This window comes from Leishmania infantum, chromosome 31, assembly GCF_000002875.2.
Source record: "Leishmania infantum JPCM5 genome chromosome 31".
Classification (NCBI taxonomy): domain Eukaryota; phylum Euglenozoa; class Kinetoplastea; order Trypanosomatida; family Trypanosomatidae; genus Leishmania; species Leishmania infantum.
Genome location: NC_009415.2, coordinates 576,039 through 603,553, shown reverse-complemented (window position 1 = coordinate 603,553; position 27,515 = coordinate 576,039). Strand labels below are relative to the sequence as shown.

The window sequence follows — 27,515 nt, the reverse complement described above, 5'->3', positions numbered from 1 at the left end:
CTTCTCTCTCTTTTCTAGTTGTTCTTCACTCCGCTTTTGTGTTTTGTGGTTTCCGTTGGATCTTCTCTAAGCTTCACCTCCTAACCCCATCTCCCACCCCAAGCCCATTCAGCAGGACCACACAGTGAGAGCAGCTGTCTCTCCTTGAGGAAGCACCACCAGGCCACACAACGGACGGCCGATTTATTATGGTGTGGAGCGATCTTTTCCCTTTCTACGTCTCATCAACACCACGTGCACGCGGGAAGCGACGGCGACACGGCATAGGCAGCAACCACGCGTAGACATCGCTGCCATACAGACTCTCCGCATACCTGGAAACAGAACAAGACGCCTTTCTTTGCTTTCTTTTTTTTTTGTGCGCGCCTTGGCCTTTGTTGTTTTCTTGATTCGTCTTCCTCGTTGTGCCCACGTGGATCTCTGCGAGTGGTGGCTTGTGCATCTTTACACACACACACATATATATATATATATACGCACATACACACGCGCGTTCGCCGATCGCAGCGTTCTGTGGGTGGTGAAGCAAGCGAAAAACAAAAGAGGCACAAGGGCACGCATCATCCTGCGCGCACGTGGTTCGGTAGTTTGCGCGACAGGCCCCGGCTTCAGTTTTGGTGGCAGTGCCGCTGCCGTATCGCGATCTCCGACCACCACCAGCTTTTCCCCTGATTCACCTTCGCCTTCAAAGACCTCACAGATGCGCTCGAAAACACAGAAGAACCGGAGCCGCTACACGGGCGGTCCCGTGTCGAGGGTCCTCTTCGACAGCCACGCTGTGGACCTTTCAACCGACAACAGCCAAAATGGTTCTCGGCCCGACACCCGGAGTGAGAGCCACGACGACGGCAGTGCACGCTGGAACCCGCACGGAGGTGCTGACGCATACGGAAAGGGCCACGCCGAGAGAGGCGCTGGCACCGATGTGAGTCCACCACCTCGGCTGCCTCTCACCTTCGCCTTAGGCGGCTTCGACACCGGTGCTGGGCCGCGGGGCGGTTACGCGGCGCGCGTGTACGAGGAATCCGATGACAACGAGGATGCCGAGGACGCTGGTGAGGGAGGTGATGACTTTGAGCCCGCACACGCCGAGAAGTACTGTAGAGAGGCGGATGACAACGACGACGAGGAGCTGGGCGATTACAGCCTAGCGGGAAACGGCGCGGCTGCATCAGGGATGTTCCCTAAAGACGCTTGTGCGCGGCACTTAGACGTTGAGGCGAGAAAGGCTGCACCAACTGCTGGTGCACAGCCCGTTGACAGATTTGGCTTTCACACTGGGAAACAGGCTGAACCCAATGTGCCGGGGCAGCAGAGTATTGGCGCTGCGATGTTTGCTGCCGCGATGTCTTCATCCGCTACCGCGGCTGCACCGGCGGCGTCAAATACGTTCCGGCGTGCGACGCCGGTGGCTCGCGCTGCCTACAGTGTGGGGTACGACCACGCCGTTGGCGAGTCGCCTGCGGATACGCTCCGTGCATCACCACTGCGCGGTGATGGTGCCGCTGTATCGGCGGCAGCCACGAAGGAGGCCGGCTTGCTTGAGCGAGCCTCGCCAAAACTTACCACCACAGATACCCTTGGTATCGCAAGACGGGGCGGCCCTGACATGACTGCGGCGTCGCAGTCGTTCGGCTACAGCATGGGCGACGCTAATCCAGTGCCTTCCGCTGACGCTCGATACGTGCCAGCAGTGTCGGTTGCTCATTCTGCAGCCGGCAGTAGAGCGGCCTATAACCGCAATTTGGGCACCTACAGTGACTTCATTTCCGCCACACAGGCCTCCGAGGTCCCGCCAGCGCATGGGACGACAATCAGCCCGAAAGAGTCCATGCAGGGGGCTCTCGATCACCGGCCCTCATCGACGACGTCGTCGCCGCTCTCGCCACAGCGCCCCACAGTTGGAGCGACGGACGACATGCGTGCCCACCGGTGCGGTGACCACGCTTCGGCAACGGGCTTCGATCACACATTCATGCCACCGGTGCTGGTGCTGGACGAGGACGCGAATGTACGGAACAGTGACGACGAACCCTGCCGCCGCGACGCGGAGGGTGCAGAGCTGCCTGCACCGACGGAGCCGACAATGGCGGCTATCGCCGTCCACGCCGTGCCTTTGGCGACGGGGGGCAGCGCACTTGTCACTACAGGAGAGCCAAAGCCGCGGTTTTTCTCTGGTCGCCGCCAGTCCGCGGAGAACTTGCGGGCGAACCGGAGAGCCTCTGCAACCACGGCCGATGCCACAAAGTCTGCCTGCGAGCAGGGGGGCCGTGTGCGGTCGCCTTCTAACATGGCAGCATCAAGGGTGCGGGAAAGCTTATCCGCGGAGGTGGCCCCTCTCCCAACGCGGCAGCGTCCCTCGGAGTTGGTCCGTAGACGAGAGAAGACGGAAGAAGAGGCCGACGCAGTACACCACTCCGCCGCTTCAGAACGCATAGAAAGACATAGCACGGCCGCGAAGTCCGATGCGCCGCCAGTGCGTGCACCGACCATGGCCCTCAGCATCTCTGTCACGCACATGTTCAACTACTCGGAGACAGAAAGGGTGTGGCTTTCATGTGACCAGTCGAGTACACTCCCGGTATGTTCGAATCAGAGGTCGACGTGTGTGAATGGCCGCAAGGCACCACCGGCGACTGCAGGCTCTTTGGACAAGGCGTTGCCGCCTCCGTCTGCTTCTCCCGTGCAGGTGTCGCTCTACTGTCGTCCGTTGCTGGTCCAACTGCCGAGCCACTCGCTGCACACATCTATTCTCTGTGCCGCTGGTAACAGTGCTTTCCTGAGAGTGACTCTCGCCGTGCTCTACTACGCGCCGCGTGTCCTCGTGGGAAGCCTTCTACGGGCGCTTATCCGCACCGCAGTGGTGTTCTTGGTACTGACTGCAGGACTGGTCACGATGGATGCTGCATGGGGCCAGTGGCCAATCCTGAGTGTCTACACAGCAGAGGCTCAAGGCAACGCTACGATGATGATTCTCTCGACCCGCGAATGGCTCGCCTCCCTGGGCATTGCCAGAGAATGAACTATCTGCAGGTGTGCTCGGGTGCCGCGAGGCTGCGGCACGATTGGGTCAGCTCGGAGGTTCTGAGCCGAGGGCGCGACGCATCACAAAAAGATGTAAGACGACGGTGGGCTGTGTTTGTTTTCCGTTTCGGTCGGCTGAGATTCGCTCGCTGCTTTTGAGTGTGTGTCGGCCCTGCGCGTGCCCCTCCTCCGTGTTTCCGTCTCGTCTTTGCGGAGAACGCCATATCGTCACCACCCAAGAAAACAGGCGCCGTTATCCCTCGCCTCCTCCTGGCTCCCTCTGCTGCTTGGCTTGCACGAACTCCACAGCGAGGGGTCGAGCGGCAGCACGAGACGGAGGTGCTGCGTCTTTACGTACGCGCATTCCTCTCTGTCTCTCTTGCTCTCTGAGCGCTCTCGTGCACTCCTTGCATGGGCCCTCACCTACCGGTGTCGCTCTCGCTCTTCCACTGCGTCTCCTCGCCCCTTCCTCTTTAGATGTCTCTTGATGGGCACATTCCAGTGCGCAGCCTTCTTGAAGCGTCGATTACCAGAAGCGGCTCGGCAACAAAAAAGAGTTGTTATTACTAACTTTTTGTTCTTATTGCTCGTTTGAAAGATCGGGCGCACGCATTGAGGTCCCCCACACCTTCACAAGTGCGCTACTTGTGAGCTGCCGCACTCCCTCCGTTCTCTGCTTGGCTGCAGTGACCGGCCAGATCCTAGGGACTCCCTCGCGCGAAGTACCCGTGCGCGCTGGTGTGCCGCCGCTTGCCTCGCCAGCGCTTTTCGGCTGCCATCAGCGCGGCCACTTAGACTCTGTTTTCTTTCCACTTCTTTAGTGCGTCACCAACAAAAGTGGTCGACGGCATACACATCCAAGCGCAGATTGAGCTGCCGCCATGTCGCATCCTGCAGATTTAGTGACGCCGCCTAGCGCTGCCGACAACACACCTGGCGGCAACGGAGCTCCGAAAAATTGGCGCTCCACATCGGCAGCTAACTCTTCTTCCTCCTATACTCGGTGGCGGAACTCACGGAGGGCAGACGCCTCCGACCGCAGCCTCCAGAGTCATTCGCCGGCTGCCGACGGGGCTTCCACAACTGATGCGGAGGCGTCAACGAGTAGTCTCCCGGTCGTCATTCAGCTCTCGCGCGACCGCAAACGAGACGGCAGGCGGAGCTCGTCCGAGCAAAACACCTCAACGACGTCCGAGGCGCGACCGCTGGCCTCGGTCGAAGAGCGGTCCTTCCGCTCTGGTCTGCCTGGGAGTGCGGCTCCCTCGCATGGCGAGCTGTCCGTGCGAGGTCGCAGCGACGCCGAGGAGCGGGTTTGGCATCCCATTAAGCTGAAGGACGGAGAGGACTCTGCGCGGTGGTCGCAGACTTCGTTAGGGGCCGTGAGCCGTAGACGAGGCGAGGTACACTGTTGCAGTAAACCGCGTGACGCGAGTGATGCTGCTGCGATCCCTGCTTCCTCAGAGGCCAGCGAGCTGACGCTGGCTATCGCTGAAGCAGTGCCGCGAATAGCCCAGGAGCAGGCGTCCGCCACCGAGGCATACGCGGACCGCTGGTCGCACGAGCTGCAGCAGAGCACCGCAACGGAGGAAGAGCTGCGTCATCTCTACCAACAGCTTGAAAAGGAGCTGATAGGGACGCGGCGTGCCGCAAACACCGCGGAGGAGAGGCACAAGCGCGAGCTGGAGTTGCTGAAACGGCAGCTCGAGCAGGAGAGAGCCGAGCGATTGAAGGCGGAGCAGGACCGCGAGGACCTCCTGGCGCAGGCCACTATGAGCCCCTCCCACACTCCACGCACGGGTGGTGGGCTACCGAGCGCAGAGCAGAGTGGCGACTTTAAGGGGCGCCAAAGTCTTGGCATCTCGCCGAGCAACGCGTACATCAGCGACGTCTTCTATGACAAGCTGAAGGAGAGGGAAGAGCGGGCACGCGCGCGGGTGCGCAAGGAGTTTGTGCGCCAGGCACAGGAGAGCCTCTACGCTGAGCAGCGCAAGCGTGCCGAGGCCGAGAAAGCGACGGAGGTGACGCTGAAACGGCTCGATAAGGCGGAGGAGGATATCAGCAAAGCCCAAGAAGCGCTGCAGGAGGCGACGAGTGTCCTGGAGGCGAAGGATGTGCAGCTGCACGAGCGCGCCATCCATGTTCAGGAGCTGGAAGCGCAAGTTCACCTTCTCGAGCGCCAGCTCGCGGCTGCCCAGGACGCGGAGCGGCTGTCCTCCGAACTCGCTTCGAAGAACCTCGAAGAGGTAAAGGCCTTGGCAGATCAGCGACAGGCAGAGCTGGAGGCGCAGCGACAGTTTGTGCACCAGCTACAGGAGAAAATCGGGCTAACTACCCTCGACCTGTTTGACCGCGAGAACGACCAGGAGGGCGTGCTGCGCACCGTGCATGAGCTGCGGGCGCGCTGCCGGCAGCTGGAAGAAGAGTTCGCGGCAGCGGTGCAAGAGGCGACGGTGCTCTTGGAGCAGAGGCGGCAGCGTGCCGAAGACGAGGCGCAGCTTCTGCGAGGGCGCAACGAGGAGCTCAAGCAACGTTGTGTGACAATGGGAGAGGAGCTGGCGGAGTTGAAGACTCGGCTAGAGTGCGACAGCAGCGAGGTGGCGCAGCTGCGCGCGCGCAACGAAAAAGCCCTCAGTGAATGCCACGTCGAGATCCGCAGCCTGCAGCTGCAGCTGGAGCGTGTCACAGAGGTGGCTCAGCGGCGCTCGTCGGAGAGCGCCACCGCGAAAGAGATCGAACAAGAGCAGAGCGCGGCTCTCGTTCGTCAGTACGCGGCCGAGGCACGATCTGTGCAGGAGGAGCTCGATCGCCTCAAGTCACAGTCTCACCGCGAACATGAGAAGCACTTGACCACGGTGCTCGACCTGTCGCAGCAAATCACCGCACTGAAACAGGCGAATACCCAGCTGGAGCACGCCATCAACGTTCGAGAGCGCGAGAGCACCGACGCGACGCGCCTGCTGGGCCGCGCGCGCGAAGAGGTGTCGCAGCTTCGAGAGGAGCGCCGTCGGATGAGCGCGCCTTTCTTTGACCACCGCGAAGGCAGCCAGCCGAGCAGCACCGCGAGCAGTTACGACGCTCTGCTGCGCCGCATCGCGGAGCTCGAGAATGTGCAGAAGGAGCTGACGGAAAGACTGCGCGTGGCCAACTCCACTGTAGAACAGCTGCAGTCGATGCAACAGGCCACCGCTGATCAGCCGAAGAGCAGACGTGCTCCGGCCGGCCATCATCGCCGCCGCCGATCGAAGCCCTACTTTCCCGTTCCGCCGACCGACTCCTTCCTGCAAATGTCGGATGATGAGCGAGAGAAACTGCAGGCGGGCGGCCACGACGTGGCGACTGCGCCGCTCAGTTTCATGGGTGGCTCACTGATGTCGGTTTTCACTGGACATAGGGAGCCCACAGCATCTCTGCTGGATCTGTTAGAGTCGATTGTGCAGCAGCTGGAGTCCATTATTCGCTGCGCCAGGCAGCAAGGGGAGCCCGCGGTTCGGCGCAACTCACCCACCGCGTCACCGAGCCCGCAGGAGCACCAGGTGCAGCAATTCAAGCAGACAGAGGAGCTCGAGGCGCTCGATCGTGTGCTGGTGAGTTGTATGGCGGCGCTGGAGTGCTGCCACCTTCGGCGCACCTCCTCACCCTTCTACTCCTCCTTCCGCGACGGTGCAGAGGGGAAGGAGTCGAATGGGGCCGCCGTCCGGGGAGAGGGGAAGGCCGCTGGGCGCGAGGCGCCGTCTCCATCTGTAGGGGCTTCTCTTGTTGACAGTGACCGCACAGGCGCTGCCCGCTCACGGTCCTCTTCCGTGGCAGATCGGTGGCTGCAGCACGTGCAAAACCACCGTGATGTGGCGCAGCACGCCACGTCGGCCGCGCTGCCTCAAGACCACTTCCCCCAGATACCGCTGGAGAGGCCGAGGCGGAGCTCCCAGCGCTCTCGGTCCTCCGTCGGCGGCGATGATGAATTCTTATCGTGCTTTAGTAACACATCTGCGGCCGCCCCGCATCTGCCGACCGAAAGAACAGCGCGTGGGGGTGCCGCAGCGTGTGTTTTGCAGCGTTCGAAGCAAGAGTGCACGCCAGCGGGAAAGCGTCTCTTTGACGGCTCGGATGCTGTACAGCGCATCCAGCCACGCACCTCAGCTTCTGTGAGCGAGGGCGACCGAGAGGTGTTGCAGTCTGAGCCGTGCTGGGAGGGCGATGCGGATACGGAGGCGATTGTGCAAGGCGAACGTGTTGCTCCTTCCGTTCTGCTGCACCTCTCAGCTAGATATACGTGCACTACCGAGTCACCTCCTGCTCGTCCACGTCGGACCGAGGCTGCTCCAAAAAGGCGCGGGTCCTCTGGCGTTACAGCAGCCGCATCACACACTAAGCCTGACTTGAGCGCGAAGTAAGTGGCGCGATTTGGCACGTCGCTAAGCGACTTTAGAAAGTTCGAAGCATACGCACACATTTAACGGAGCAGCGCCAGGATAGGATGAAGACGGCGTTCTGCACAGCCCGCCCTCTCCTACAGGCACGCCGTTCGGTGCTGCTCTGAATGCGCCGCGTAAGGTGTCCGTCTTGGCGTCCGCATCGCCACTGGTGCCGCGCTCTTCTCTTTCCTCCTCAATCCAGTGGCCGACCTGCCCTGCCACCTGCTCTGCAACGTTGACTACGTGTCATCTGCGCTTCCGTAGCACGGGCCGGAGAGCGAGGTTCATGAGAGCACACCACCGCCGGAGGCATGCCGCTCGAGCGTCGCTGAAGACAGAGGCATGCGAAAATTTGGCTAAGCGTCCAACCCACGCTGACTGCCGCTGCAGCGCTCACGGATGGAAATGGAGGCTACGACGCTGAGGTACGTGTTCAACGCAGTAGTGATGGCGTACCAGCATTTCGCACTGGACTCCCGTGCTGTTGATCGGCGACCCGTTCGTCGTGCTTTATCGAGTTGCTGGTTGCTTGTGCGCTTCTCGCCACCTTTTTTTTTTCTATATTGCATTCGTGCACACCTCCTCAGCCTTTCGAGTGCTAACAGGCGTGGGCGTTGCCTCCACCGACACATCGTGCAAGAAAAGCGAGTCCAGCAGAGGTAAGACTGTCGCCGCGTTTTTACTGCGACTCCCAAGCGCCGCATCCATGGCGCGAGTCGCAGTCGTCAAATGGCCAACGCCAATTGGGCTGCCCAACGCGCACAGCTGGTGTACGTGTGCGGTGCTCTAGTGTTCAGTGTAGAGCACCTATCGTGTTCCGCGTCTTCCTCGATGTGTCATTGTGTCTGCCGCGGTGAATTCCTGATGCCGTCGCTCGTGCGCTCTCTTCTGTTTTTCGTTTTCTTCTTGTTTCGTCTTTCCTGTCTCCGCGACATCTTCCTGGCGCTGGTGAATCGACACACAGATATACACAGATATCAGTAGAGCGGCATACCACTTCTCTTGCGCACGTGGGGCGGGAACTTCACTCTCTCTCTCGTTGTGCACAGCTCCCCTAGAGCAGAGCCTCTGAGGCACACTGCACGCGTATACCGCTCTAGCGGACAGCGGAGTTGGTATCGACTTTTTTTTCGCGTCTTTGCACTGTCTCGTACGATTTCACTGACACTCGCGCGACGAATGTCGTCTTCCAGTGCACGGCGTTCAGAAGACGCCGTGGCGCCGCCCACCCCGCCACCGGTGCACACTTCCTCCTCTCAAGCGGCATCACGCTCACTAAGGAAAGGGCTCGACACTTCCCCCGCCACGGCAGTGGCTCCTATGAGCCCTCTCTCTCCGTCAGAAGTGAACACCGCCTTGGCATCGACGAAAACGCCGGCATCAGGCGCACTCGGTGAAGTACCAGCTTCTTCAGGTGACGCTCCTGTCGCCGCCGGCAGTGCCGCCTCGCGAACTGTTGATCCCCCCGACCTGACGTCTACGCCGAGCCCATCCGGGAGGACACTTTTGTTGCAGCGACGGCTGGAGAAAGATACGGAGGCACGAGCACGCCTGCATATCGTCTCCGATGAGCCCTCCGCCTTGCCTGATACAGAGAAGGCGTGCACACGCGCCAAGTCTTCTTCTTCTTCCGCGAAACCGCTGGAAAGCCCTGATCAGACGCACGCGCGGAGGAGGCCAGCGGTGTCACCTCGCAGAGCCGTCAATGGAGCTGCCGCTGCGGCTGCGTCCTCTGGGGCCAAGGGTGGCGGCGAGAGCGACAGCGGGACGCCCGCCACCTTATCTGTTTGCATGGTGATCGGAGAGACCGCGAAACCTGCAGCAGCGAAGCCAAGTGCAGGGGCGACGTTTCCTCCCACAAACGGTGGGAAGGATGCTGCGGCCGAGGGGACTGTCACCACGACGCCAGAAGTGCCATCGAGCATCAACCCGTGCGACGGGAGCGGTGCTCTTGCTACCCCTCGGAGGCGCTACATTGCTCTTCGGCCTACAATGTCTGTGTCGCCGCTCACCACCGCATCGACGCGCACCCTAAGCAGCAACGATGATAACGAGGAGGGCAGCCCAGCCGCACCCAAAAGGAAGGTGGACATCGCCCACACGGCAGCAACAGCAGGCAGCAAGGAGACAGAGACGTATGGCACCCAGGGAGCATCGACTGCGCCACGCCGCACCGACTCTGGTGGCGCCTCTGCCACAGTGGCAGCTCTTAGAGGTCGCCTTGCAGCGGCCTCTGGTCTGTCTACGACACGCACCTCTACAGGCAGCTTGAATGCTGGCGCTTCTGCTGGTAGCACGGCTGATGCCAAATCGGCGGAGGCCGCTGCCCTAGCGGAGCTGCGTGAGCTCCGACAGGTGCTCAAGGACAAGGAGCGGGACCTCACTCGGCTCACACGTGACGTGGAAAAGGCTACGCAGGCCGCCGCGAAGGCGCAGAAGAAAACCGAAGATTTGCAGGGCAAGTTGGAGAGCGAGAAGTCGGCTTTTGCGGCGCACAAGAAGGACACCCTGGCCCAGAGGCAAGAACTGCAGAGGGAGCTGCGGCAGGCCCAGGCAGCGCTGCGCTTGGCGGAGCAGGTACAGGATAAGTTGCAGCGAGAGCTAGAAAAGCAGAAGGAGAAGCTAGCCACTGCATCGTCGCGCGCAACGAGCGTTACCACCACCCCCGTCATGACTCCAAGGTCTGCGGCGCCGTCCTCGGCTTCCTTCGATGCCATGCTGCAGGCGAAGGTGTCGAGCTTAGAGAGTGAGAAGAAGCTCATGAAGGACACGATTCGGCAGTTGGAAGAGAAGGTTTCTGCTGCTGCCGCTGCTGCTGGTCTTGCGAAGACAGCCGAGCAGCAGCGCGACGCTTCTGCAGCCGCAGCCGCAGAAGCAGCGGAGACGATCGCGTCACTGAAGAAGGAGGTGCTGCATCTTCGGCAGCAACTTTCTACGCAGGAGACGACGGTGCGTGATCAGCGCGAAAGGTTGGGTGCGCTCCTGGAAGAGAACAAAACGCTCAAGGCACGCGAGAAAGCTGAAAGGAAGCCCGCGCGCAAGGATGCCGCTGCAGCCACTCTGCGAACGGGTGCAGCACCGGGCAAGGGAGTGAGCGAGGAGCAGTTGCTTTCAGTGCGGTCGCCCCGCCAGGCCGTGACGCTTGCCACCCCTGAGAAGGAAGCGATGGCGCACCTGCGGGAGGAGTTAACAGCGGCACAAACCCAGGTGGGGGAGCACAAGCGCATGTACGAACATGCTGAGCGCCGCATCAAGCGGCTCGAGATAGAGTTGGCTGCTGTCCGGCGCCGCGCTGAAACAGCAGAGGCCGCCAAGGGGATCGCGTTGCAGGCGGCGGGCTCTCCTGCATCTACGACAGCGGCCACTGCCATTTTCAAGGATACGATAGCTTCCATGAAAGAGCAGCTGGCGAGTGTGACAGCCGAGTGTAGTGAGCTGCGGCAGCGCGCACGGGAGCGGACCGAGGAGGCGACCACGCTACAGTCCGCACTCCAAGAAGCTGAGGATGACCGAGATGCATGCGTGCGGCAGATTCGAGATCTGAAGTCCCGCGCTTCCGAAGCTGAAGAAAAGGCGGCGACCGCGCTGGCGGCCCAGAAAATGGAGCTGACTGGGGCGCTGGAGAAAGTTCGGACAGAGCTGCGCTCAGTGAAGGCCGAGCTGCGCGCCGCCGCAGATTCCGCGCAAGGGCATCAGGAAGCATCCAAGGCTCTTCGCAGTCAACTTGGTGGCGAGCAGCAGCGCTGTTCTGACCTGGAAAAGGAGAAGCGAGCTGCGCAGGAGGAGGCGGCCGCAAAGGCCGCCGCTGCCGACGCATCGAGGCAGCAGGCTGATCACTACAAGAAAAAAACAAAGCAGCTCACCAAAAAGCTGGACGAAGCCTTGCGGGAGCTTGCGGTGCTGGCAGAAGAGTACGAGCGCATCTGCGAGGAGCGTAAGGTGGCGGCGAAGCCCGACACTGAGAAGAACGCGATCGCTGAGGCACGCAGGTTGATGCGCCGACAGCCGGGCACATATATAGAGCAGCACACCACAACGAGAGACACGGAAACGGTGATTCGAGCAGTGTCTCCCTTGGAAGCGAAGCGCACCGCCAGCGTGTCCCGCAATCTTTCCGACGCTCTCCTCTCCGCAAACAGACCGGCCCCTGTAACAGGGGCGACTTCCACCGCGTGGGCGATTGCGGCACTGGATCAGGAGCGGCAAGCTCGCGAGCAGCTTGAGTTGGACGTTCTGTCCCTCTACTCCAAGATATCCGCCATCGATCACCTTGAGCAAAAATCCTGGCATTCGGTGGAGCTAGGGGGAGCTTGTGCTGTCGCTGGTGCGTCATCGACGAACCTGCCAGTGGGAAGCACGCATGATCGACCACGAGACCCTCCGCAACCGCCGTGGATGCCTGTAGCCCTGCAACAAAGTCCCGGCACCTGTGGCGCGCCGGGGCGCGCGCGCTCGCCCCAGGCCACGCACGCGCTAGACGCTCGCTACTTTGACCCCACCATACTCACCTGCCCGGAGAGCCCGCCTCGCTCTGCTGGAGTTGATTCCATCAACGTCCGCGGACATGCCACGGCGAACTCACACCAGCACGCGGAGCCGCAGCAGCGGAGCCGATCGTTGCCATCTGAAGCACTTCAGCTGTCACCGGGCGCGCGCAGTAGAGGCGATGCTCAGTCGACGTATCGAGGGCTCTCTCCTCGGTCTATGGTGCTGTCGACGTCTACCTCTGCAGTCCAGCCCTACCGCAGCGACAGCAGCGCGAGCGTCATCTCAGCGCTCTCTGAGCTCCCTGCTACCTCGGTGTACTACTCCACTCGAGGTGCCGGCAGCAGCGGCAATGGGGCGGGACTGTGTGCTACGGTGGAACTGCAATTCAGCAGCAGTGCTGGGCGGCTTTTGCTGAGCAAACGTGGGCACCGCGTGCAGCGCCCCGTGTTTTCCGCCGCAGCGAACGAGGCTTCGGATCTGGATGTGTGCTGCGCCGCCATCGGCTCGGTGAGCCACACAATTTACGCTTCCCATATGTTGGCGAAGGGGCACTACCACCTCAAGCACATCTTCCGCTTCATCGTTCGCGTTCTCAGCGATTGCGAAAGTGGCGGCGGCGGCGACATCCTCATCGGGTTTGCGGACCGCTACATCCCGATGGAGAGTTTCGGCGCCAAGCGAAACGCACTGCGCTACAGGGGCTGCTACTACCTCAGCCTGCGCAACGGTGGCCTCTTCTGCCCTGCTCAGGATATTTGTGATGCGACGTATGAGGGCTGGTTAGCGGCAGCGGCGGCGGCGGCAGGGCGACGCTGCGGCGGCGGGGCGGGGCCAAGGCGTGACCGGGGCGCCTCTGTAACCTTTACACACGGCGTAGAGGCTCCTCTCACGGATGCGCGTACGACCTCCTCACCCGTGCACACACGCGCTCTGCCGAGGCCAGAGTGCGTCGCGCGGGCCGGTGACGAAATCGCCTGCACCCTCCGCACAGATGAGCGGTCGATCAGCTATTCATGGAACGGCGTCGAGTGCGGTGTTGCGTTTACGGAGGTGTCTCTGTCGCCCTCTCTTTACCCGTGTGTCGAGGTAAATACCTCTGGTGGCGCTTTAGAACTGCTCGGAATCGATTCTTGAAGCCACTGACGGTGTAGTTTTGGTACTGCACGCGCCCGTGATTCCATGAAGGACGTGCGTCGCCGTGCCCCCTGCTTCACGTGGCACTTGCCGCACAGCCGAACAGACGACGACCTTGCGACGCTTCCATCTCACACCCCTTTTTTTTCTTTTTGTCTGTACCTTTACGTTGTTTCGTTATTCGAACCCCATCTTAGACATCACCGCCATCGTCATTTTATTTCACTTTTATTGCATCCAAACGGCACCAACACAAAAGCCGACAAACAGCGAAGCGCTTCTGATCTTCGTCCGTGGCGGATCATCTGCGTGGAGTGCAGCCCAGCCCCCCACACCTTTCTGTTTTTTTTTTCTTGCGTTTGTGCATGCTTGCCATTTTCGCTCTGCCCTTTGTTTTTTTTTTGGTTGTTGTTGTTGGCTCTTCTCTCGCTCTTGCAAGAGTGTGTACCTGCCTATCTTGTGCTCTGCACAGGGATTCATGTGGGTAAATACTAGCGCAGCCGATCACAGTACTCCGAGAGTCGGAGCTGGACGCACCAGCATCGGGAGCTTGGCAAATCGGTATCCGAACGCAGCACGCACCCGAGGATGCACGTGCGCCAAGACGCCACGTGCCCCATTTCACATATGACGTGAGGTGGCTGCTGTACAGGGGGCAGCGCCGGTGTAAATGGACGGCGTGCCGGCTTTCTGTCGCTCAATGCCTATTCTCTGATCACAGGGCCTGCCCTATGCCGGCGCTTCTTCTGATGCCGTGCGCTTATTCGCGTTTATGGCTTCTATACCCGCGCCCCTTTTGCTCTTGCGCTTCGAATTGATGCACTCGCCTGTATCCACAGGACACTTCATCGCGGCTTTTCCTCGAGAGCTCCTGTGTTTTCACCTAGGCGGTCTCTCTCTTTCCGTCTTCTTTTCCATGTCTGCTGACCGCCGTCATATCAACGCACGCCAAGCCACATTTGTACGTCCTCACAGCTTCGCTCAGTCTATGAGACTGCTCTGGCACGGGGCAAGTGCCACAGGATGCTCGGAAACTTGGACGCAGCCGCTGGAGATGCTCTGCGCAGCTTCCACGACGCGCTAGATCAAGCCCAGCAGTCGCTCCAGCGAGATGAGGGGCGCCTCCGCGCAACGGCGCAGCTGCTAAGCGATTTGACGCTAGAGGTGGACTGCCTAAAAGCGGACAGCGCCCCCAACAGCGCCACTCGTCAGCGACGGGAAGCACTTCAAGCGGAAAAGCTAAAAATGCTGCATCACACGCGGCATCAACGCGAGGCCATTGCCGCGACGGCGGCCCACATCCAGCATCTGAAAGAGCCCCGCGTGAAGCTCACCGAGCGGGTGGATACGCTGAAAGCGGACGTCAAGGCGCTCCGTCGACAGTACGGGCTTCGAGCGGCACAGGTACACGCATTCATTGCGCAGTTTTTGCAGCCGCAGAACAGCCTGGAAAATCTTCGATGCCAGCTTGCGCAACTCCAGCAGGGGCGTGTCTCCCAAGCAGAGGCTTTGAGGGCGTCCACACGGCATCTGGAGGAGCTAAAGGCAGAGTTAGCAGCACTGAAAGCTGCCGGCCGGTTTGATACGACCACCGATCCAAACGGAGACTCCACCGCAGGCAATGACCAACCTCTGGGAGCCAAGCGCGACCATGAAGCTGCTGCAGCGTCAGGACTAGCTAGCGACGGCAATGGGGAAGAGCTAAACGCTGAGGGCGACGAGTGCACTGGGAGTGTGCCTCTTCTCAGTGAAGCAGATAGGCGCTCTGAGGCGAGGAGGCGGCGGTCTGAGCAGGCGGCTGCCCACAAAGCCGCTGAGACTCAGCAGGCTGCGGAGCAAGCGAGGCTCGAGGCCCTTCGCGTGGATCTGAAACGCCAGGTCTTGCTGCTCTGCCAAGAGATTGAGGGAGCCGACGCAGCGCAGCAGCGAGAGCAAAAGGCGTACCATGACGCGTTGAATGACGCCGCAAGTGGAGCTGGTGGAGGCGTGCTCCGGCAGTGCCAGAGGTGCGCGTGCGACCTTTTTGACGGCTTCTCGTGACAGATACCGAAGGAGAGGGGTGGGGTGGCGTGGGGGAGAGAGAACGTTGGAGAAGTTTATCATCAGAGATTGTGCAAGCGCTTCTACTGCTTTTTACTCTGCTAGAGGTCCATGGACAGAGTTCTGTCGATGTCCCGTTTCTTTGAATTCCAACACTGCTTTCTGATGTGCATCCTCAAAAAGCCCTCAAGGAGAGTCTATGCGACCTATTCAGCTGCACAGAAGCACGTTTGCCTCGTCTCGCTAAACTGGATGTTGTGCTTGCAGCGGTTGCAGTTTAGCGTGCCCCGCGCTGTTTTTTGCCACTTATGGATCGTTTGGTCACTGGGTCTTCCCAGCACGAGTTGCGCAGGCACCAACTCACCGTACCTGTTCACACCACTCTTAACAGCCGCTGCTAGCACTCCTTCACGCCTCTTCTTGCCTTTACGGACGCGCTGCTTCCTCTCCTTTCTTATACGTGCGCACGTGAAAGCGTACGCGAACTCTTCTTCCGTTCTCGCACCACAAACAAATGCACTAATCTCCGTTTTGGTTTTGTGTTCGTACTCCGCAGATCAATAAGAGTGAACATACATCACCACCAACAGTCACACACACACACACACACACACACAAACATACGCACAACGACCTGGCGCCTGATTCGATTTGTCTCCTCTCATAGTTGCGGGCCTCCCTCTTTTCCGTTTCCGTTTCTCCTCACCCCTTTCTTTTTCTCCAGTCGAGCGTTCTTCACGCCTCCCCTGCCCCACTCTCTTCAACACTGCCGCAGGGGGACCAACGAAGAAAAAAAAGGCAAAGGTGGGAGCGTTCAGCGACATTGATGACGCGCACGACTGCAGCTTAGCCGGCACGTTCTTCCAAGTTCCTGTTTTTCCGCGTGTGTGCTGCTCAGGGGCACATCCGTACTCATTTCGTAACTGCGACAACCACCACAGCCACAAGAGAGTCGACCGCGCACATTAAGGGCTCTGCTCCACTATTCCGCCTTTTACACACCGCCTCTCTCGGTGTGTATTTTGCCTTGTTTCTCCACGTCGTCTTCGCCCCCTCCTGCCCCCTCCTGCCCCTGCTTGACCCCCCTCCTCCTCCCCCTCTCCCCGAGAAAAAAAAGGCGAAGAAAACAAAGGGAAGGTGCAGCTGGTCTGCAAACGTGGTGGGCCGACGCCCCTTGTCCAGCGCGGCCCGTCTGTCTTCGTGTTGGGGGTGTTATTGTGCAGAGGAAGAGAGCGAAGGCGGACAAAAAAGAAAAACAACGACAGCCAAACAACAGCGACAACGTTGAAGAACGCAAAGAAAGACGCCCGCTCCTGCGCGACCTCCCTTTTTCGTTTACTCTGTGTCGCCTCCCCACCCCCGCAGTCCTGCCATCGCGGACTCTATCTCTCCGTGCATTTCGTGGGCCCCTCCCTTCCCTCTTCCCAACACACCCACACCCTCCCCACATCTTTGTTCTGTGTAGTTCACAGCACGTCCGTCTTCTCTCTTTTTATTGTGCGATTCGTTCTCGTTTTCTTTTTTTGTCTTTTGGATATTGTAATCTTTTCACCGAAGAACCGTCCGCTTCTCGTCCTTCTACCTCCGTCTCCTCTCACCAGCATCGCAGAGAGGATCAGGATTGTTTGCTTGGCTGCCCCTCTCGCCACGCGCCTGCTCTACGCCTCGTTTCTTTCTCTCTGAAGTCACGGCTCCGTGCCCTTTTCGCCTCGCTGGATTCTCCTTTCCTTGCTTTTTTTTTGCTTGTTTCTCTTTTTTGTTTTCGTCATCCCCCACCCCTTTCTCTGGATTTCCTCCGTTCACGCATTCTCGTAGGTGTCTTGCGTCCTTGTCTTTGCGTCTGAGTCCGCGTCGCGCCTCGCTAAGAAATCCGCACAGCTCTCTGATCTTTTCTGCCTTTGTCTCACTCTTCCGCCATTTTCTTGTGTGCCTGTCGCTCTCTCTCTGTCAATATCTCTGAGTGTCCTCTTGCGTGCGTTTCTCTCGCTTCTTCCTTCCTCCCCCTCCCCAACTTTCTCTCTCTCTCGATCTCTCCTCCCTCATCGTCTTTTTGTGTGTGTCTCCGGGCCGTCAATCGATTGCTCGCCGCCTACCAAGGCTCCACCCTGCAGGCGGAAGCCAAATATTGACCGAGCCGTCGCACAGAAACGACAGGAGTACGCCGTGGCAAACACGCCTGCCCCTCCCTGTCGTCCCGCTTCCCGTTTTCCACATCACACGAAACTCACCCTTGGAAGAGGACGATAGAGCAGGAAACCGAGACGCAGCGCGCATATTTACAGGCAGGCGAGACGGCAGCTGAGCAGCAGTACGTGAAGCGAAGTCAAACGACAGTGGACACCCGCGTTCAGCACATCCTACTCTGCCACCTGCACCCATTCCCACCCAAACGCGTTCCAAAGGGGCATCCCTACGCCAGGAAAGCGTCGCAGAGTCAAGCACTGAAAACGGAAGAGGGGCATACGCAAAAGGCAGAGAACGAGGGAGGCGCAAACTACGCCACGGAATTTTCCAACTCTTTTTTCTTTTTTGTTTTCTTGTTCGTGCGCGTGAGTTCTTCTTATTCCCAATCGTTGTGGAGTCGGCTCTCTGCCTCCCCTGCCCGTCCCCGTGTATCTGCCGAGTGCCTTCGCTGCAGACTCTCACGTCTTCTTTTATATTAAAATTTATTTTTAATTTCGTTCCACTAGGATCGCCACCGTGGCTCCTTTCGTGTTTGACTTTCGTATACCGTGTCTCTTTCATCATCGTTACGCAGCGCACGACTTTCTCCGTAGAGCAGCAGAGTCGTCCCGCTGCACCTCCCCCTCCTCCCCGCTTTCCCCCTCTCTCTCTCCCCTTCCATCGCCGGGCACACGCCAAAAGACAAGCAAAACGTTCGATCGGCCATTACGCATACATAAACCCTCTGTGAGCGCGCGTACACAGACACGCACACACACAACAAGCAAAAAACGGGTCTGGCCAAATTCCACCGTACGAGAGGGAAGCGAAGGAACGTAAAAGGCAGCCAAAAAAAACCCAACGATACACTCACGGAACAAAGTCCTCATTTTTTAGCAGGAAACAAAAAAAAACGCTTTTGAAAAAGGGGGTTGGTGGACGCTTCTTCTTCTTTCCTTTTCTGTTGGGCGTTTTGCACCACGGCGAACCCTTTTCCTCCCCTCGCATTTTTTCTGGCGTTTTTATCTTGTTTTTTTTTTCTTTTCTTATCCGGAGAGTGACGTTTTCACGTTGAACTTCTCATTCCCTCTTTCCTTTACTTATTCTTTTTCGTGTGCTCGCGTGAATGCGTCTCTCTCCTGCGTTTCGTTGTTGTTCTTTGACAGTTTTAGGCTCTGATTGTCATTGTTGCTCTCTTTTTTTTTTACAGCCTGCCAGAAGATAGAAGGATAACGAAAACCGTTTCACCCTTTCTTTCTCTGTCGAAACGTGACGCTTTCTGTGATTCGAGCCCCTTTCCATCCCCCTACTTCTGCTTTTCTTCGTATCAGTTCCAGGCGCCGCTGCCGCGGCAGTAAAAAAAAAAGAGAGAGACGGGCTCTGTTGTTGTCTGGCTCTCGTTTCACTTGTTTGCGATTTGGTGACTGTCCTTTCGGTGTTGCCGTTAGGCTTTCTGTCGCCACCACATCCTTTATGTGCCTCTCTCTTTTTCATTCTTCAGCTTGACGACGGCCTGTTTCTTTTTTTTTTTGTATGGCTCTGCAGATAGCGGATCGGGCCTTCCACAAGTGTTTTGTTATTGCTCTGGAGGGATCGCGACTCTGGTCTCTGTCGCGTGGTGTTCTCGTGCCTGTGGTCGTGCACACGCACTGGGACACCACCCCCTCTCTCCTCTCCCTCCAAGCACGCCCGAGTACGAGCACCACTCGCCTCCCCGTCCCGCTCACTTTGTGCACACGGCCTCTTCAGCTCCGCCCTTTCCTGCTCGATTTGTGACGCCAAACCCGCGCTCGCTCCTCCGAATCCCATCACGGCGGTTGACTATCCTGTCGCTGACAGCTGCCGTGCATTGCTGAGCGTGCGCGCCTACGTTTCTTCGGCTGCCTGTGGCCCCCCCCCCCACGCTCCACTCCCTCCCTTCCCGCTTGCCTGCTCGCGTATTTCCGTCCGCACCTCAGTGCCCCGCGTTGTCTACTTCGTCGCCTTTGTTTCGATCCAGTTTGGGGTCTAGCTCTCCTCTGTGTTGTGCTGCGTCTTCGTGTTTCATATTTTTTTTTCTCCCCTTCTTTTTTTTTTCGTGCTTGACTTTACGGCTGTTTGGATTGGCTATATTTTCCTCTAGTAGTGGTGGGGACAAATTTTGCGTGCAAGCAAAACCCCGAACGAAAGCTTCAACACAGAACGATACGAACACGGCTGAGCGGACAATCCTGTCACTGTCTGCAGTTGTGCGTGTGGGAGGCGCAGCAAGCAAGCAAGAGAAGGGAAATCAATATCCGCAAGTGTCTCGTCTTGTTGTGAGCATCGCTTAACATCAGCCTTTCGTTTTTCGTTGTGGGCTTTTGTGAATATTGAGAACCGCGCTCATTCCCTGTCTCCTTACGTTCCTTTGTTGTTTTTGTTGTGTGTGTTACTCCTCTCCCTCCCTCGTTTTTCGTTCGCGTTCGCTCGGCTGACATCGTCCGTCTTTGTGTCCTTCCCACTCTCTTGCTTCCTCGCTCCCTTTCCGCTCTGTCTGTTATCTTTTTGTTGGTTTATATCGGTTGCTACTTTCATTTTTCTTTTTTTTTCCTGTAAAATTCGTTTGGCTGCTTGCGGTGTGCTTTCTTTTCGTTTTTTTTTTCTGTGGGTGCTTCTGCGCTGTGCCTCTCGCGTGTTCGTCTCGACACTACCTGTACGCCTGCGCCCACTCTTTCTCGCCCTAGTTTTTTTTTTTATATATCTGTTGTTGTTGCGTAGGATCGCTTACCTCTTTGTCTCCTCCCTTTTCTTACGCACGCACGCACACACACACACCACTCTCTATCTCCGCCCTTTTCACCCCTAAAGTCTCTCCGTCTTGTTCCCGTGGGCTTCGACCAGCTCTTCTACAGTTTTCTTTTTCTTTTTTTTTTCTCCATCTTGGTGCAGCTCCTCCTCTGCCTTCTTTACTCCCCCACCTCATCTCTTTTCCTCCATCATCTGTGCTGTGTATATAGTTCCTCATATATATACTTTTTCTTCCTCGTCGTATTCGTTCGGCTTACTTTCTCTGAAGCTGTGCTTTCTTGTTTCCCAGCTCTGTTTCTCTGGCCTCGACTGTGGGTGTTTTCTTATCTTGTCCCCCTTGGGTAAAACAGAGGGAGTCCTTCACCCTTTCCCCACCTCCGACCAGCCTCTGTGCCTCTCCAGCCCACCCTCTCTTCGTCTTCTGCATACTACTCCGCCCTTCCTTTCAGTGGCTCGTGAGTGCGTCAGGAAGAGCCTTGTTGGCTCGGAGGAAGAAGGGCAACGACTGTAACCGGAAGCTAAGAGAAAAAAGAAACAACAGCAGCTCATCTGGAGCGCTAAGCAAATACACCCCCGCCTCCACCTCTGTCCCGAAGGAACACACCCAATAAAAAGCCAGAGTGAAGGTGAGAAGGCTCTGTCTGTCTGTTTGTGCGAGTGTGTGCTGTTCTATTCTCCGTGTATCCTTGTTATTGTTATTCCTCGCCTCTTCCCCCCTCTGCTGCGCCACCACCATCACCATCACATCTACCTCCACTCCCTCCTCCTCTGTTTCCCACCCCCATTCCCTTTGTCCGTGTAACGCAGAAAAAGTTTGCTTTTTCTTTTTTTTTGTTTTGGTGTGTGTTGTGTTGTGCCCGCCCGTTCGATGGACCCTCCCCCCGGTTTTACCTTTTCACTGTCTGCCTCTCTCTGTGTTTGCTTATGTATTTGGGTTTCGTTCCGTTGGTCGTTTCGCCGAAGAGCACTTGAAGCTAGCACTGCTTTTCCTCGTCTCCTCCTCTTCCTCTTCCCCCCTCCTCCCCCTTCCCCCTCTTCAGACGCACGCAGAAATTTCTCTCAAGCGCCGCGGAGAACAGAGGAGAAAGTCAACAAAAACCCGCGCAACATCAACGGAAGGCGAGCGTTGCGAAGGCTGACATATTCGCGCGGTCGCTTTCCTCTTCGGCCTTCTTTCGGTTTGCGCGTCCTTCATGTTGTGGGTTGTGTCTTCTCTCTTCTCTCTCTTTCTTCGCTCCTTCTCTTCCTTCTCGTCTTATTTTTCGCCACATTGCGCCGTATTTCGTCTTGCCCGTCTTCTTCTAGCGCTGCCTTGGTCGACCTCGGATACACACACACACACATATATATATATATATACAAACTGCAAATAAGTTTCGTCGCCCCTCTTGTGGTTTTGCTTGTTGAGTAGGACGCCTCTCTGTGCGTGCGCGCCGCTCTCTCTTTTTACGCTTTTTTTTCCTCTGCGCTGCCAGGACAAGAATCGCTACTCTTCGCTTCTGATCTTCAGAACCTGCACTGCGTTTCACCACACGCGTAGGGCCAACCGGAGTTGTGCAACGGAACAACCCTCGCTTGTTCACTTTACGCTGGAATCGAGGAAACTCAAGGAGGCAAGAGGGAGAGTGCGCACCGAATCTGACGCTCTTGTCTGTTTCCTTTTTCTGAAGTTCGATTAGCCAAACGCTCGAGACCCCTCTCCCACCGCTACCTGTACTTTTTTTCCTTCGATTCTCCAGTGGTGCTGCCTGCTCCGCAGACTCGGTGTTTTCGCGGGCTTCTTTTTTTCCTGTTCTTGTTTTTACGCGTCCAGTCTTTGCACCTTCTTCGTGTTTCACTTGAACTTCTTTGAGCGTGTCTTCACGGACGCACAGGCGCAGATACCTCGCCAGTGGATTGGACAGTTGGACGATACGGAAGCGACAGCGCATCAGGCTCACCTCACATTCACGACGGGCAACAACAGGCGATACGTCACCCTTGCGTGCTCAGGCAACCATTGTCCATCATCTCCCTCGCACTGACCATGTACTGGCTTTCCATGGCTTCTCCGGCTGCCTCGAACGGCGCTCCGTCCATAGCGTCTGCCTCGGCGGCACAAACAGCAACACCACCTACAGCCGCTAGAGCTCCAGTTTTGGGTGCCACGCCTACGATGATGCAGCTTTCACTGGCGACTCCCGCCTCGCAGTCGCTCGATACAAATACGCTTCTGGGCACGCCTCCCCAGCAGCTGCTCATCGCGCAAGGAGGTGAGGGTGCAGCGGCGGCAGCCTCTGTCATGCCTTCCATGATGGACCCAAACCAAATGTACATCATGGGTCGTCCTGGTGTAGCGATGCCTCTTAACTACATGATGCAGACCTTTGCACCCGCGACCGGCGCCCCCGTCATGATGGCTTCTGGGGCCACGCTTGCGTACACCGCCTCTGGCGCGTCGATGGGCAGTTCAACTTACTCAATGCTGCCCGGCGGCGGTGGCCTTCTTAACGTGAGTGCGGCGCGCGTGGCGGTCTATCAAACTGGGGGCATATCTGAGGTGTCGCAGCTTCCCGCCTTGGCCACTATAAGCGAGGACACGCTTGGCTCGTTCTCCTTCGCTTCGACTACGTCGAAGATGGCGCCTCAGTGCTTCCCTGGAGCACCGCCATCCTTTAGCGCCGCGGGCAGCTTTATTTCAACGGGTGCGGCTCTTGTACACGCGTCGGCATCGGCACCGTCGGCGAACTTGCCTCCTCCTCCGCAGTACAGCAGCATTGTGAAGCCACCAGCGAGCGGTGCGGCCAGGCCCATCTTCGACTCTCACCCGACACCTGTGGTGCGCAAGGGCGACGCTGGCAGGGGCTACGAGGCCGGCGTGCACTACGAAGGTCGTGTGAAGCGCTTCAACCCGATCCGCGGTTACGGCTTCGTGTCCGCCACGTACAAACTTATCCCGCTACTGAAACCAAGGCAACTGAAGGAGACGAAGGCGCCAGGATCCATCAGCACGTCTGAGAAGCAGGGCCACACCCCAGACGCGAGACCTCGGGACAACACAGGCAGCGGCGCCAACAAGGAGGGTAAGGCGAGCGAGGACGCTCCTCTCCTTCTCGCAAGTGATGTGCACGCCGCTGCGGCACTGAGTGCTGAAATCAACGGGGACGACGTCGTTTACATTAAGGGTGTTCCGCACGTCCGCCAACCCGTCACGATGGGCGATGTCTTTGTCCATTACAACTGCCTGCAACGTTCGCCGGGCGATGTGAACATGGAGGCGAACGGGGGCTTTGTGAACCTGCCGGCCGGGTCGCGGGTACAGTTCAAGGTCGAGGTGTTTGTCCCGGCGGAGCTGATGGAGAAGGCCTCGGACGACAAGGAGGCTGCAGCGATGCTGAACAACTTGGGCGTACCTGTGGAAGAGAACCCAAACCTGCTGAGCAGGGCAATCGCGACGAAGAAGGGGTGGGGCTATCAGGCCATTGACGTTCTTGTGTTGCCGCCGAAGGGCACCCTGCCGGCACAACTTGCCCCTCGGAACTCAGCGACAGCTACCGAGTACGCTGCTTCCGGAAGCGTTTCCAGCGTCTCTCTGAGCTCTTTTTTTGCCTTGTAAGCGCATGTTGGCGCCGGGAGACGGCACCGCTGGTGAAAGGAAGTCGAGCAGCAATACTAGCGAGGGTTCGAACGGAACCCTCCAATGGTGCATGATTCTTTCCGCCGCTGAGGATTCACATTCCGGTGGAGAAGGCCGACGTTTCTGCGCCGCCGTGGCTCGAAGCGGCCACTGCCGGTATGCAGTATACGACAGTACTTCTCCCCGGCGCCACGGGCATGGCAAGCTACACAGTGGGCAATGACATGTAAGCGAGCGCCATCATCGTGGTTGCGGTCTTGTAGTCGTTGACGCGAATTCGATTTCGAGCACAAGTATAGCAGCAAAACAGCAACAACGCTCGACGAGCCCTTTGTAGCACCGCATATCTGCAGCAGAACCACTTTCGCGCTTGATATGCAGGGACGTGTGTGTGTGTGCGTTGGTGACGTCGTTTTCTTTTTTGTGATTCAGTAGTACTCATTACATTTCTGTCCTCATCTCCATTATGCGTTTGCAGCACCTTGTGCCGCGCGTATATATAAGATGACTACCTCCATGTGGCAAAAACACAGCCACCACCGTTTGGGTGCATGTGTGATTGAATTCAAAGCCCCTTTTTGCGTTTTCCTACCCCTGTTGCACACACACACACACACAAGCACACGCGTGCGCGAAAACGATAAGAAAGAGTTCCCCTCCTCATCCTCCACTCCCTATCTGCGTGTTACTGAAGATGAAAAAAAAAACGAGAAACAAATTCAGTTGCAGTATCGTGCTTTTCGTGGCTTTAAGGCTGAGCTGCAGGAAAATTTTCACCTTTTTTTGCCGGCACTTCTCTCCTGTCTACGTTTCTCTCTCTCTTGTACGAGCTGTATGTACGCATGTATGCCCGCGTGTGTGTGTGATGCATGTATGCATGCACTCCGCCTTGTTTTCACCGCCTTTTCGTGTGCTGCGTCGTTTTCTTTTTTTTTTTGGTTGTCTTTGCTGTTTCTGTTGCAAATTGCATGTAGCCTTTCTTCTGCTTCCCTTCCACTTCCCGCCTCGCGGCTCTGTGCCGACACACCCTCACTCATATGAAACGCGCGTGCTTCCGCCTTTCTGATTCTCTTCTCTTTCCTTTTTCTTGGCTTGTGTATTAGGTGCGTGAGCAACAGAGGAGGCAATGTCGGGGATGAAGACAAACGGACGAAGTTGGGGCAGCAGGAACGACGTGGTGACACCGGAATCCTCTGTTCTCTCCCGCCTCTCTCGGACCATTTGCCATTTCCAGATCGCTCAGCTTCCCTCTCTCTCCTGCCGGGCAGCTTCCTTGTACGGTAGAGGTGAGAGTAGGTGCCGCCGTCTTCACTGCCGTCGTCACTTGATGTAGAAACCCTTGGGATTTGCCGTTGTCTTCTTTGTTTCTTGGTTCGGCATCTGAATGTTTTCACAACATCCCGCATATGAGTGTCCTCCGCGTCGTTGTTGTTGCTGTTTTTGTTTTATTCCCCCACCCCTCCCTTGTTTTCTGACGTCTTGCTGACGTCCTTTGCCGCATAAAGAATAACTTCTCTCTCCATCCCTCTATGTCGCGCACGTATGCGTGTGTGCGTATTTTCTTTTCTCTTGGCTCTGTAGCCGTTCCTCGGGCGCTTCTGTTTTCTTCACTTATCTTAGGGTTGCGCTCTTTACCCCCCCCCCCACCCGACCCACCCACCGTGTCTCCCACTGACACGTCATGCTGTTGCTCTTTTTTTCTCGTATTTTTTTGGTATGTTTCTTTGGCTTACGGCTCTTATTCTGCACGTATGCTGATGTACATGTCTTCCTTCGAATTTGTGTATGTGGCCCACCCACCCCCGACCCCTTCTCTCTCGCCCTCTATCTCTTCTCGAATTTGGGTTTCGCTCGATGTTTTCGTTTATGTTTTCAATTTTTTTTTCGAGGCGTTTTATTTCTTTCTCGTTTTTCTTCCCACACCTCCTTTTTTTTTATCATCTCGGGTTGCTTTCCCTTCCTTCCATCCCCTCTCTCTCTCCATTTTTTTTTTCGTGCTTGGCTCCAGACCTCTCAAGAATGTGCGACACGCTTCTAACGAGTACATAATTTTTTCCCGTTTCGTTACATCTGTTTTGTGTTTGTGTTTCTTCTCAGGGCGGCTCTTCTTCCTTCCCTCCCTCCACACACACACACACTCCCCCTCGCGTTGTTGTTTGCTCACTGTTGTCGATGTTTTTCCCCCTTTCTTCCTTGTCACCACAACGCGTGCTCTTCACTCTCTCTCTTATACCCCGTCTTCCATTTTGTTTCTGGCCTTCCCTTCCTTCTGTTCTGCTCGCACTCGTTTGCCGACGATGTGTACCTCCAGCGCGCGCGCTCCAACTGCCCACAGACATGCTGATGTGCATGCGCGTGCTGGTTTCTCTCTTCCTCTTTCGTTCTTTGTGCGGCGCAGTGTCAGCGTATATGTACGTGTAGGCGGGCTTGTAGACCCCTTCCTCATTTTCCAGCGCATGCACCGTGTCTTGTGCGCAAACTTTTCGGATGCGCGTGCACGTGCTTCTATACGTGTCTCTCTCTTCTTCTCCATCGCCTCGCGTTTTCCATCGTGCTCTCTAAGAGTTGTCGCTTTCTGTCCTGAGTGCACTCTCCTCTGGTGGCTGTATTCTTCATTTTAGTACTCCACCCCTCTTCCTCAGGTCTTTTCCTTCTGTCTTGCGAGCATGCAGGCGTGCGTGCGTGTGTGTGTGTGTGCATGCGCATGCATTTTTCAGGCTCTTTTATATTTGTACGATGCTTTCTTCGTTAGCATTACGTGAATACGTGTTTGGTCGCCATCTCGGACGATTTTTTTTCTCTCTTTTACTTTCTTTTACCCTTCTTGTGGGACCCAGTCAGTCATACACTGGGCGCCCACCCATCCGCTCTCGTTCTCGCGCGCGCTTCAGCTTTTCGTTGTATTATCGTTGCTATGTTATTTATATGTTTTCTTTCTCCTCTTTTTTTTTTGTTCTGTGCCCATGCTTATCTCCTGCGCTGCGGCTCTTCAGGCCAAACCTGCGCTGGACTTTGCTGATTTTTCTTGTTTCGGATGGCGCGTTTTTTTTTTCCATCGTATACTGAGAACGAAAATGCACCATCACGGCATCTGCGTGGCTTCTGAGCCTCTCCGCCCCCGCCCCACCACCCTCCTCACTCCTCGTGCATGCACAAGCTACTCTCTGGACTTTCTTCGAGCTCTTTATTGCTTGCTTCCTCCCCTCGCGTTTTCTCTCTTTCTTTCTGCTGTGCAGCGGGTAGCTGTAATTTGTGTGGCCTCGTCACGAAAAGGAGAGGACGAATGTGGTGAGCGGTACCAGCCATCGAAAAAAAAATAAAGGAAAAAAGAGGTAGCGCGGCCAACCCGCACACGTCCTTCCAGTCCCTCTCTCGCTCTCCCTGTTTGCGTTGCTGTTGTTGTTGTCCGTGTTGCCCTTACCTCTCCCCATGCTTTTTTTTTGTTTTCGGCGGTGTACATCTGGGTATAGGAATGCGCGCTTTTTGTATGCGTGATTCATGATGGGCGCGTGCCCTTTGCACCTGCTCGTGCCCAGCGCGGATCGATCGCTCTCGCTCCCTCTCTGATTTCCTCTGTGTGCCGCCCCTCTGTTATGTCTCGTTTCTTCTTTTCACTGCCATGATCGCAATGGGGCTGTAAATTGTCCGGCACCACACAACCGTGTACGATGTCGCTGTGGAAGGAAAGAAACGCAAAAGGGAAAATAATAAAAAAACAAAAGATGCGGAGAGACCGGCATCCATACTTCACTGGATCGAAGCGCGACACGAGGCACATGGAAAGAGAGGAGCGGCTCCTGCATCGGAGAGCGTTGCGGCAAGGGATAGGGCACGCACGAACGCACGCACTCGTCCCAGCGCTCTATCTC

General features: G+C 57.2%; 5 protein-coding genes across 5 annotated transcripts; all 5 read left to right on the top strand.

The window, feature by feature from the left end:
- Positions 1 to 700: 700 nt before the first annotated feature.
- Positions 701 to 3,022, top strand: LINJ_31_1410 (hypothetical protein, unknown function; the record flags this gene model as incomplete). Its single annotated transcript, XM_001467397.1, has 1 exon — positions 701 to 3,022. The coding sequence occupies one exon, from the start codon at positions 701 to 703 to the stop codon at positions 3,020 to 3,022; it is 2,322 nt and encodes a 773-aa protein (XP_001467434.1).
- A 1,771-nt stretch (positions 3,023 to 4,793) lies between these two features.
- LINJ_31_1400 (hypothetical protein, unknown function) lies at positions 4,794 to 7,415 on the top strand (the record flags this gene model as incomplete). The annotated part of the gene is made up of 1 exon (XM_001467396.1): positions 4,794 to 7,415. One exon carries the CDS (start codon positions 4,794 to 4,796, stop codon positions 7,413 to 7,415), a length of 2,622 nt encoding a protein of 873 aa, XP_001467433.1.
- Positions 7,416 to 8,615: 1,200 nt separating this feature from the next.
- LINJ_31_1390 (conserved hypothetical protein) lies at positions 8,616 to 13,058 on the top strand (the record flags this gene model as incomplete). Its single annotated transcript, XM_001467395.1, has 1 exon — positions 8,616 to 13,058. The coding sequence occupies one exon, from the start codon at positions 8,616 to 8,618 to the stop codon at positions 13,056 to 13,058; it is 4,443 nt and encodes a 1,480-aa protein (XP_001467432.1).
- A 1,023-nt stretch (positions 13,059 to 14,081) lies between these two features.
- LINJ_31_1380 (conserved hypothetical protein) lies at positions 14,082 to 15,098 on the top strand (the record flags this gene model as incomplete). Its single annotated transcript, XM_001467394.1, has 1 exon — positions 14,082 to 15,098. One exon carries the CDS (start codon positions 14,082 to 14,084, stop codon positions 15,096 to 15,098), a length of 1,017 nt encoding a protein of 338 aa, XP_001467431.1.
- A 6,973-nt stretch (positions 15,099 to 22,071) lies between these two features.
- Positions 22,072 to 23,625, top strand: LINJ_31_1370 (hypothetical protein, unknown function; the record flags this gene model as incomplete). Its single annotated transcript, XM_001467393.1, has 1 exon — positions 22,072 to 23,625. The coding sequence occupies one exon, from the start codon at positions 22,072 to 22,074 to the stop codon at positions 23,623 to 23,625; it is 1,554 nt and encodes a 517-aa protein (XP_001467430.1).
- Positions 23,626 to 27,515: the final 3,890 nt, after the last annotated feature.